This window comes from Pelobates fuscus, chromosome 4 (genome assembly GCF_036172605.1).
Source record: "Pelobates fuscus isolate aPelFus1 chromosome 4, aPelFus1.pri, whole genome shotgun sequence".
Lineage (NCBI taxonomy): Eukaryota > Metazoa > Chordata > Amphibia > Anura > Pelobatidae > Pelobates > Pelobates fuscus.
In genome coordinates this window covers 323,092,007-323,104,529 of record NC_086320.1, presented here as the reverse complement: position 1 = coordinate 323,104,529, position 12,523 = coordinate 323,092,007, and the positions used below count along the sequence as shown (strand labels likewise).

The 12,523-nt window shown below is 41.0% G+C and overlaps 1 protein-coding gene across 1 annotated transcript; it reads left to right on the top strand.

Annotated features, from left to right (window-relative positions):
• Positions 1-2,014: 2,014 nt before the first annotated feature.
• On the top strand, positions 2,015-12,315 carry GPNMB (glycoprotein nmb). Its single transcript, XM_063452376.1, has 11 exons — positions 2,015-2,208; positions 5,672-5,824; positions 6,213-6,356; positions 6,436-6,600; positions 9,615-9,773; positions 10,204-10,551; positions 10,791-10,958; positions 11,110-11,206; positions 11,288-11,493; positions 11,901-11,991; positions 12,115-12,315. The coding sequence occupies exons 1-11, from the start codon at positions 2,133-2,135 to the stop codon at positions 12,260-12,262; spliced, it is 1,755 nt and encodes a 584-aa protein (XP_063308446.1). The 5' UTR covers positions 2,015-2,132; the 3' UTR covers positions 12,263-12,315.
• The last annotated feature ends 208 nt before the right edge of the window (positions 12,316-12,523 follow it).

The following is a 12,523-nucleotide window of genomic DNA, read 5'->3' as shown; positions in this document are numbered from 1 at the left end:
AGATCCCAGCAAACCCCGCAAAATCTACAGCAGTAAGCAAGACGAGAAGCCAAGATGAGCAGGACTACCGCTGGGGCGGACAGAAAAGGTACCATATAGGAGATACCACCCCGGACATCCGACACGCCACACGCACCCACACTACACTCCCACATAAAGACCTACTACACAAAGCCATAAGTAAAACCCAAACGCAACGTCAACAATCCCAACAGACGCGACAAATAGTCGAAAACTCTAGCACACGCGAAGCACACAGGGACTAACTAGACGCAACAAGCTCACGACAAGGTTCAAAAACATACCTGTATGTCTACCACAACATTTACATAAAATAAACGTATACATCCAGACATGCACAAACCGCAATGTATGACAGATTATGATGCATAAAGAATGCCAAACCCGCCTCTGCGCAGGCAAACAGCGGCTTATAACAATGTACCGCGAACCATGCCTCTGCGCAGGCACTTACACGCTACAAAAAAAAAGTTTGTTAACCAAGCTTATGACATGACTACAATAAAAATATTTCAAACAAAGTGAATTTTAAATTTAAGGCCAAAATAGCCAAACTTGAAAAATTCTCTGAGTCAGATTTCCTTCCAGTTCAGGTACTTCAATCTTTCATTTGTAATTCTCTTTGAATTCCCAACCATGCTAACTATAATGTTAAAACCCTGTTAATGTTTTCCATATTTTAATACATTACCCATTTATTATTTTTAAAAAAAGAGAGTGCCCCCTTAAAGTGATATTATAGTCACCAAAACAACTTTAGCTTAATGAAGCAGTTTTTGTGTATAAATCATGCCACTATAGTCTCGCTGCTCAATTCTCTTTCATTTATGAGTTAAATCACTGTCTATACAGCCCTAGTCATACCTCCCTGCATGTGACTTACACAGACTTTCTAAACTCTTCCTGTAATGAGTCATCTAATGTTTATACTTCCTTTATTGCAAATTCTATTAAAATTAGAATTTATTTTTCCAATAGCAGGAGATAGAGAAGTTAAAAGTAGATTACATCTGACTGAAAGTGAAACCATTTTGTTTTCATGTGGGCTGCGTCAGTCAGGTGTGGCTAGGGCTGCATAAACAAAAACAAAAGTAAACAAAAACAAAAGTTATTTAACTCCTTAATGGCAGTGTAACTTCAGAGGCATGATCTATACACAAAAACTGCTTAATTAAGCTAAAGTTGTTTTGGTGACTATAGTATTCCTTTAGTGGTTTTAAATGGACACTATAGTCATCTGAACAACTTTAGCTTAATGAAGCAGTTTTGGTGTATAGAACATGCCCCTGCAGCCTCACTGCTCAATTATCTGCCATTTAGGAGTTAAATCCCTTTGTTTATGAACCCTAGTCACACCTCCCTGCATGTGACTTGCACAGCCTTCCATAAACACTTCCTGTAAAGAGAGCCCTATTTAGGCTTTCTTTATTGCAAGTTCTGTTTAATTAAGATTTTCTAATCCCCTGCTATGCTAATAGCTTGCTAGACCCTGCAACAGCCTCCTGTATGTGATTAAAGTTCAATTTAGAGATTGAGATACAATTATTTAATGTAAATTACATCCGTTTCAAAGTGAAACCAGTTTTTTCTTTTTTTCATGCAGGCTCTGTCAATCATAGCCAGGGGAGGTGTGGCTAGGGCTGCATAAACAGAAACAAAGTGATTTAACTCCTAAATGACAGTGAATTGAGCAGTGAAATTGCAGGGGAATGATCTATCCACTAAAACTGCTTTATTTAGCTAAAGTTATTTAGGTGACTATAGTGTTCCTTTAATAATTGTGTTTGCCGCAGAAAGGTAGGGACAGCTGTGTTGTTTTTTTTTTTTAAGAGCACAGTAGTTATATACCCTACATTTTAATTGTATTATAGAGATATGAGGCTAGTGAAAGTTAGGACTTGTATCAGTGACTCACAAGCACATGAGCTGGGAGGCTTGACTGAGAATCTGAAATCAGGCATCATTCCCTAATATTATCACATGATGTCTACAGCCAGTTCATAACCAGGAGGGATGGGAGGCCTTGATTTCTATCTGCTCCAGCTGTGAGCAGCACAGCTCTTATTTAAAGGAGGTGTGAGGAGTCCCATGCATTGAATTAGTTTGTCAGAATGAAGAAGGATCTGGTATTGGGAGGGTTGGTGCTGTTCAGCCTTTGGCTGATCTCAGGAATCCAGGCTGTAAAACGTGAGTATCTTGGCGTCATGTGAGGGGAGAGTTATCAAAGCAAAACATTCGGAGCATATTGAGACATGCTAATGGTTTCTATAGTGATGAGTCTTTTTATGACTTGTTTAATAACTATTAAGGACCCTTCAGTTTTCAAATCCTTCCAGACCCCTTATGTTTACTAATCACACTGTGGAAGCTGGATAGGAAGACCATGTGGCCTCTTCTAATGCTCCTGTGGCATTGGGATCTACCATATTCTGATCTATGCAGAATACTTATGAAAATTGTAGCTGTGGTTCTCCTATGAAGCTAATATTGTATGTTCCACACAGAAATTCAACGTGCTCTAAATGATGCATCCGTGTGGTGGTTTGTTTTCTCTTTTTAACAGACTTTTTTGTTTCAGTTGATGCTGTAGTGACTAATGTCCATATTCCTCAAATCTCTACTAAACTTTTGCTAGCTAGTCAAAGGATTGACTTCCTCTTAAGCCAGATCATCTGTTTAACCTTGCCTGTTGTTGATATTCGGGCTTCTACAGTTCTATTAACCATAAGGGCTTATTCACTAAAGTAATTGATACAGGAGGGAATTTTAGATTGTGAGCTGGGAAACAATCGGTTTTCCAAGACTGACTGACTGTTAAATAAACCCCTAAAGTATTTGTGAATTCACCTGTTCAGGCAGGGATGTCCAAGCACTGAAGACTAAATGTTTAGAACTGTAAGGGACACACCACTGTCCAAATCCTGGATGAAAAAAAATCACTATTTAGTAGATATATATATTCATTCATGAAAATTAAAGGTAAAAGACAAGATATGAAAATCAAGGATTACTTTTTCCATGTGTATCAGTCGGGTGGACAAAACCTGACAATAGGCGGAACAGAACAATGTTGGAGTTGCCCATCAAATTCATTTCAGTCCCACAGATGGGCAGACAGGAACAAAATGGCTACACCCAGAGATTGAGATCTGGTGAAAGGAAGGGGGTGCGGGGGGAAGGATCTAAAATATGGGAGTCTAGTCATTAAAGGGACACTTCACTGCCCAAAGAAATCCATTCTATAGTAGATATACCCCCAAATTAAAACTGCATGAATTTACTTACATGTTAAAATGATAAATATCAATCTCTTAATATAATTAACAAATGAGTAACAATTTTTATAGTTCTTGGTAATATGGTCTAATGTGAATTGAAGCTACACATACTGTAATGTACATTCAGGGCCAGATTAAGAGCCCAGTGGGCCTGGAGCTGACAATTATGATGGGCCTATTTACAGAATCTTATTGACCAAAAACAGTCATACCTCCCAAGCATCATGTATCTGATGGAGTGTTGGAGGGAAAAGCAAAGGATGCAGCTATAAGAAAACACTTACTCTATGCTAATTTATGCTTTCAAGTAAATCCATATCCCCTAACAGCAGTGTCCAGTGAAGCAGGAAGTCAATGGGCAGGGTAAAAGAGTGTGTGCCACTGGTGCGAATCACGTGACAAGACCTGCCAAAAGAGGGTGAACATGCCCAAAAAGGGGGCATGCTTATCCAAAGAATTGGTAGGCCGGCCTGGCATGAATGCATGTCAGGCTGCCTGCCGATCATGCAGGCTGTCCAACTAAGGGCATACTATGCAGGCAGCACCCTGAGCTTGACAAATGCATCAAATGATGCACCTACTCAAAGCTTTCTAAGGTCTGTCCCCTAGCGCTCACATGTCCACTTATCTCCTTATCTTACAAGCAGGCAGAAGTTCCTGGTATATAGTCTGGGACAGGGAAAAGGTGTATGTAGTGAGTGTAGAAGAAAGGGAACATGCCACAGTGTTAGAGAGACAAGTCTGCATTATCTAAACTAATTTTATTGTCAGCCAGTCCACACCAGTATTGTTCCCATGCATCCCTCTTAAGCTTCCAAACTTAAAGGGACACTGTAGTCACCAGAACAACTACAGCTTATTGTATTTGTTCTGGTAAGCAGAATCATTCATTCCCTCCAGGCTTTTTGCAGTAAACACTGTCTTTTCAGAGAAAATAACTCCACTGGCTACTCCTCAGATGGCTGCTTAGATGTGCTTCCTGGGGCAGTACTGCCTAGTGTGCAGCACTGCCATTCAGTGTCTCCACCCTCTGCATACAGACACTGAACTTTCCTCATAGAGATGCATTGAATCAATGTATCTTTATGAGGAGATGCTGATTGGCCATGGCTATGTTTGACTTGTGCTGGCTCTGCCTAGTTGACCGTCTCAGCCAATCCTATAGGGAAGCATTGTAATTTGCTCAGACTACCACTTCTGATGTCAGCAGCTGCAGACTTGAATACAAGTAAGATATTACTATATTTAGGGGGCTAAAAGGTGGTTTTAACATAAGGTCAGAAATACATGATTGTGTTCCTGACCCTATAGTGTTTCTATAAGGAAGAGTCGTTAGGGTTGACACCTTTCTTGGAGGGGGGGGAATACCAGCCTTAATCATTTGTATAATTAGTTATGCATGACATCACATGATGTAAATCACAAGGAGTGACAGAAGAGAAAATTCAGTAAAATCACCAGCAAATGCTCAGTTTGATTCTGCTGTATAGATGGATTGCTCCCAGTGTCTCAGTCTCGCAAGTCACCCAGTGTCTGTGTCCCCATGTCGCATGGGGACACTGAGTCACTAGGGACACAGACACTGGGAGACTAGGCAACATTGTGTCTCACTTTCCCCATTTGTGTCCCCAGGACTCCCAGTGTCCCCTGATTTATATCTAAAAGCTGCAGACCACATGCTGGCACTCTCTGCAAGCACCATTCCTTCTAACCCAACCCAGACTTTCTATGGCTGTCAAATCATACTTACCAAGGCAGGTACTCTGGGCAATTGACTGCCTCTTGTCTAGCTCCACTGAACTAAACAACAAGTAAGAAATACTCACTGGCACAAGGACCAATGTTTTGGATGCTCACTCAATGGTTGCATAATCCTACTGGATTGCTACGATTCTTTTCCCATGGATAAAGCAAACTGATGTAAAAACTTTACAAAAAGCGACATACGAGTAGTCTAAATCCACAACATCTGGAGTGCTGAAGGTTGCCTAACCTTGATTTTCATCTCTCATAATGTTGGCAAAGCATCGAGAGATGTAGTCCACAACTTGTTTAAAATGTAAATCTACAGAAACCCAGAGAGACCATGTATTTTATTTCTATTTTTGGCTTGTTTAAGTTCAGTTGACAAACTATTAAACACATGGCTTCTCTGGGCTGCCAAAGATTCACACTTCAAACAAGTCATGAATTAAAGCTCCCATGATTCTCTACCTGCATTAAGAAAAATGTTGTTGACAAGAGCTAGAGTGCTACCACTGGTGTAGATTGCCATAGATATCAGGTTTTCTTCATTTAGAGACCTGTATTGTTTTAGTCTATTAAAACTCTGCCTCACAAATTTGCTCATTGAGTGGTAACCATGTTTATAGGATTTCAGGATGTTATGTTTCATGGAAAGCAGTCGAATGCCCAAGGACATCATAGCCAGATTCGTGGATGGTCTCCTGACAGGACCACCTGGGATGAGCAGCTTTATCCTGCCTGGAAAGCTGGAGATGCCAGATGGGAAAACTGCTGGAGAGGTAAGCCAGCCTTATACTGACCTTACCACATCTATTGATCATCGTAGTAAATGGCTAGTTGGTTCAGTCAGAGGGATCAAACACTCTTACAAACTGCCAACAGATCAACTCCACAACAGTCAATGAATATAGTAAGAGGAAAGTTATTTTAGAAATGCACCTGATGTAATCCATGGCATGCCCTCTACACTTTGCGCAAAAAGATTAGTGGCTTGTGGTTCTCAGGGGCAACTGTAAACAATATTTTATTCTCCAGCTATCCATAGTTGATGGGTTATTTTATTCCCCTTTTCAGATGTTTTTACCATAGACTTCACAAACTTCTTTTTAGGGCTACTTCCTAATTGTAGCATGTCTAAGATTCTTACAATGTGACTCTCTTCTGTAGGTGGCAAGGTGGAGGCTCTCTTGACCAGTGACAGCCCAGCGCTGATAGGGTCAAACATTACCTTTGCTGTGACTCTGCGGTTTCCCAGATGCCAAAAAGAGAATGATGATGGTGACATAGTATATGATAGAAAATGTCGCAATGGTACGTAGGGTTCAGCATAGGAGTGTTAATAAGGCTAGTTATATCACTATTTGTATCTTTAACATCCTTAATATATTAGACTCTTCTAGCTACCAAGATCAGTATGTTTACAACTGGACCAAATGGGTAGATGACTGCAATGAAGGAAATTGCACCTTTCTCAATAAGTTTCCAGATGGCCGTCCTTTCCCTCATCACCCTGACTGGAGGAGGAGGAACTTTGTATATGTCTTCCAGACCCTGGGTGAGACCCAATGCAGACATTCAAATACTTTATTGCATTATCTACTGGTGGTGGAAAAATGAAGACTAGTGATTGTAACCAACTTGAGTGGGGTTGGGAATGTAGTATGGGGGTTAAGGGGAGGACATGTTCCTGTGACTAGTTCGCTTTATAGTACAAGGTGGCAGCTACTATAATGGTAAAACTCAGTATTGTAATCTCTGGCAGACTGGGACACAATGTGCTGCTCAGCCTGGGTTGTGAGCCCCCAGACTACAGATGTGATCTATGCATTACTAGTTCATTCACCCATGCAGTTGGCACCTGTAATGTTTTAGTACAGGATTCTAAAACTTTAATTTGTCCATTAAAGTGGGGAGGGGCAGAGCCTAGCTTCAATGCAGAGCAAACTTGTTGAGACTAAGCTCCTGAGCTGGGGAGCTAACCCAGCTACTCAACAATCACACTCTGAAAAGTCAAGGTCACCCGGATGGTCATTATGACACATATTTCATGCATATACCCAGCTGTGGACCCTAACTACTCTGCTGCAGCCTACTTGTGACCAAGCCATGGAAAGGCAACTGCTCTCTTGCTTGCAGACTCTTACTGATCCTACAGCACTATCCCGCACCCCTCTTCTCCCCCCCCCCCCCCCCCTGACCAGTGGGGGACATCCCAGTCCCCAATGCATAACCGAGGATGTCTACCTTAACCAAATCATGAGCCTTGTGCAGCAAGCTAGAGGTGCTTCTCCCATCCGGAGCAATCAATATGGCAACTGCGCATCCACCAAATGAGTCAGGCCTATGCCTGTCCCCTTATCCCAACATCTCTGAAACTACCCTGCAGCACCTAGATGGAAATTTTCAAATATATTGGGAGAAAATACAAAAGTGTGGGCAGGCAGCATGGATTGAGCAGCAGGAGCGTTCCGAGACAGTACCGACAAAACATCTACCTATGCCAGGCGTCAGAGGCAGGGAGTTGAGGGCTCCCATCGGCAACAGCATCCGTATACTTGCCTACTCTTATTCTCACTAGCCCACCCAAGCTGACGGCCTCAAGGGTCTCTAACCAGGCGCATCGCCCATGTGGCAAATCTAGCCACTTCAGAGTATGCTGTTATGTCTACAGGTTGTCCTAGGAAACTGGTCCAATTCTGTTAGTTTATGTATTCGTTTATACCTGTAATAAAGAGCTTTCGTATGCTAGCGGCCAAAAGCTGCTAGCATTCATATGGTAGTTTCACGAACAGTGACTTTCCACACTGTTCGTGAATCAAACAAAGTACCAAATGGGAGCCCACAAACTGGGTCGTGTGGCTCCCATTAACCGATTGCAACATTGTAGCAATTAGCTGCTAATTGATTTCCTGGGTGGCTGTCGTTCGGCTACCGACCATGAGGTGGTGGCCATCTTGGATTCCCTTTTTGCCCAGCGGTGTTTGGTTGTCGAGTGCCTGGAACTAAAATCGGCTACTCAACGGCACAAACACCGATGGACTTCCAGGCCGTTCAGGAGCGCCGGTCTTTCGGTACTTTCTTCCAACCTATGTATTCGTGACTTTCTGAAAAGTTGCTGGTAAAATGTATCTTGTGCAGCGTTCTGTTTATGCTGGGATCTGAGCAATACTTTCCCCAAGTGTGTGCTCAGACCCCAGCTATCTGCCGAACGGTCATTCGGTACAATGGCACAAATAAAGTGTAAATGACAGACTTTTGTGTGAAAAGCCGGTTCTGCTGTACGGAGGGATAATTCATTTAACAGGATATTCTTGTTGGAGTATCCCTCTTGTACAGCAGTGCATGGTGGGAGAAGTGTCCTGCATGTTCAGTTCCCCATGTAGTCCTCTACTGTATAACCCCTGTAAAGTGACTAAGGAAACCCCTTGCATGGGGAATCACATAAATACTGGAGCTTGTGAATAAAATCGTCAGTTGACTCCCAGAACTGTGTTTTGTCCAGTTACTGGGGGATTTAGGATATTGCCTTCATTTTCAGTGCTTTACTTGGATTACTTTCTGTACCAGCGGAGATATTGAGATTTAACATTGCAGCTCTGCTAAAGCCCACAACAGTGGAGGTCTGCAATTGACAATTAGGCACTCATGGGGAGGGGGGAAACCAGGTTTGGGGAGTCACAAGGTTCGTGGCCCAGAGATAGCTGGAGGGTTTCCCTACCTCAAATCTGCCCTGCAGCAGACTTCTGTTGCCCACCTACAGGCTTCAGCTGCCTCCCAATACTGTAAATTGGATGATGGAAACTCCTGCAAATAGTCTTGTGTCTCTAGTACCCATTCTAATGTTCTTATTTCCTTTCGATGTGTCTTTTAAAAAAACGAATTTTCTCATATGAAGCTTAGTGCTCTCTTGATAGGACTCGCAGTTCTGGTGGACAACTTTAAAAAAAAAAAAAAAAAAAAAAATATTTTGTTTATTTTTCCCCTCAAATTGAGCATGTAACCGAAGGTTGTAGCTTGTCAGGTTTCTTGATCTCTTGTTCCTCAAAGTTAACACTTAAAATGACCAGCCTTTTGTTTTTTTGAGCTTGCTTTCATTATACTATTCTCTTAAAATGTGCATATACTGCAAATGCCATGATCTTGTTTTACTCATACATGTTATCCAAAATGCTTTCTTACACTGTTGTGGCATGGTAAGCCTACTTGTAACCTCACGCACTACAAAAATAAAGCATTAAAAACAAAAGGCTGGGGGCAGATCATATTAGTATTGTCATGCACATAAACACATATGGGTAACATGAAAAATTGAAAACTCAATCAGAACTTTGTCACGCTTAATCGTAAAAAGTGCAGATTTCAGAATGTCTCTAGAAAATGTGTGCTAGGTAAAGGTTGTGGGTTTTTTTTTTTTTTTTTGTTTTTTTTTGTAAACCTTCACTAAAAACTCCAATTTATCATTGTGTAATGCTTACAAATGCCTTAATCTTGGTTAGAGCCCCAACTGCCTTAACCTGCACTGCTGTTCAATGATTTTTATTTTTGATTTTTTTTTGCCTATCTTTACAGATCAGTCCTATGCACTGACTGGGAGATCCTCTGCAGTCCTATCCATCAATACAACAAACCTCACCGCTGGCACACAGATGATGGAAGTGTCTGTGTATAGAAGGGATTGGAGACGGCATTATCCAGTTGCTAAAGCAAGTGCAATGTACATTGTGACAGGTAACTACTAAGCTGATCTTGATGATCTTAGGTTACATGTTCTGGTATTGTCTCTCGTCTAGAAATGTATTCCAATAACTAGTAGTGCAATGATTAACCTTGATGCCATGTTTCTGGACTACATTTCCCACGATGCTCAAATGGCTTTTAGAGTCTAAAAGCTAGCTGAGCATCATAGGAAATGCAGTCCAGAAACAACTAATGGTGTGAAGGTTAGCAATCACTGCATTAGTGTGACTGTGCTAGTTTAGAACTTGTAGCAGTAACCTGTCTTTACCCCTTAATCAAAGGCCCAAACTCTTCCACTAAACCGAATTGTCACTGCATCCTCCTAAAAGTCTTATTAAAGTTGGAGTTCTAACTGCTGTGAATTAAAATGTATATTTTGTACATCTCTTTTTGGATGTAAATCTCCTTTCCTCCTTTTTAGAACAAATCCCTCTCTACGTGAACATTTCCCAGAAGAATGATCGCAATTCCTCAGACAAGATCTTTATTAAGGATTCTCCCATAACATTTGATGTCAAGCTTCATGATCCAAGTCACTACCTTGCCAAATCAGCTGTGTCCTTCAACTGGACATTTGGGGATGGAAGTGGGTCCTTTGTTTCCAATAATCCCTTTTCTAGTCACACCTATACTCTGTTGGGAAACTTCAGCCTTAATCTGACTGTGAAAGCTGCCATTCCTGGACCCTGCAAGCCAGTTACAACCACTCCTTTCATTCCAACAACCTACCTTTCTACTACCACAGCTCCAGTGACCAGCAATACCACAGGTACAGAACAGAAATATTATAGAGAATTTATTTCGTATTAATTGCAATCAAGCTTGTTACAAGGGCTGAAATCCATATTCCTTGAAATTTATTAGAATGTCAACGGACTGTTCTTTGATATTTACATATTTAAAGATATTCCCTTGTGCTGCACTATTACTTCTGTAGACCCACTTTTGATGGTTTGTCATGCAATATATCAAACTTGTGACACAGTAAAATTCTTCACTCCTCAACAGGCAACTCTACAGACCTTCCCTTCACTGAGACTGCATTTGTGACAACTGAAGGTTCCAACATTACTACTGCTCCTACTACTGAAACTACTACACACATACAAACCACTCCAGCTGCTGGCTGTTTCATTGATCGTTATGGCTATTACAAAACAAACATTAGAATTGTGGGTAAGTAAAATGGTTATATTAGTGGTTCAAATCCTGGACTGGTAGGGGTACCTTGAAGACTGGTTTGGGAACCAATGGGTTAAATTGGAACAACTTTTATTTTTGCTTATCTCTTATACCAGATTTACTTGTGTAAAATCTTATTTTGCAGATGGTATCTTGGAGGTGAATATTGTAGAAATGACAAATGTGTCTCCATCTGAAGCTCAAAAGTCTTCTATAGACTTTGTAGTGGCTTGCCAAGGAAGGTAATGTTGAAATGAACTGATGTATATGGGGGAGGGGTTGGTCTTAAACTCTAAAGCTGTAACACCTATTTGCCCCTATAGTATACCCACTGATGCCTGCACCATAATCTCAGACTCCACGTGCACAATTCCACAAAACGAAGTCTGTGATGAGGTAGTGACTACTGATGAATGTTTGGTGACTCTAAGAAGAGCCTTTACAGGACCAGGAACCTATTGTGTGAATATTACACTGGGTGATGATGCAAGCCTGGCTCTTGCAAGTACCCTTGTTTCTGTGAGTGAAGGTGAGTAAAGCCACTTGATGCACATGAATGTGAGGACTTTCCAATGCAGAACTGAAGATGGTTGGTGCCCTAACCTGGCCAGGTGGCCTGAGACCTTTCCTAGTTTTGCGGTCTAGGATATGGACTCTTGTGCTCTAGGGTTGAGGTGGTGAATGTAGATCATTGAGAGCAGTTGCCAACTAAACCTAATGCAACTTGGCGTACACTCTGCATTACTGTGGTGTAGTTGCATAGACCCCAGATATTATGGCAAAAGATCTCAAATGGGTACACTGAAAACACTAGAGGTGATTCTCAAAAAAACAAATCCTTGCATCACACAATGGTCCATATCTTAACCCTTTAGCATATCAAATTGGATAGCTTATTTCTAAACTAACCACACAAAATGTATTCCTAATTTTTAGGAGACGGCACACCTGTGCCAGTAAAAGAGATCCTTATTTACCTGGGCTTGGTGGCTGTTATTGTTCTAGCTGTTGGTGTCCTCTTGTCCAAGTAAGTAGTGGAACCTGTGTCTGCATAATATAACTCTAAAATTGTAGTGTTGCTCTACTAGTGTCTTATGACACATAAGAATCAGTTCTTCTCTAATGCGTTTATTGCTTTTATTTAACACAGGAAATGTAAAGGCTACAAATGCATTGATACAGCTTACCATGACATTACCAATGAAGGATTAACTGTGTCTTACAATCAAATAAAATTGAGTCTTTTAAAAAATGACGAGCACCACCCCCTTCTGAAGAACAAGGCTGATATCATATAATCGGTAGAATGATGATGGTCTGTATATGGCGCTCTTAAATAAATTTCTTTAATTCCCACTGTGGAGAATTCTCTAATCTTGACTATTTTTACTACTCATATTCAATGGTTAATTGGCACATTCTAGATTTTTTTTTTTTTTTTTTTTTTTAATTCTTTATTTTTGATATGCAGGAGATGACAGTTATGCTTGCAATGCCACAATAGCAATTATAAGCATTTCAAAAACACAGGTACATGGCATATGTAGATCAGTTGCACA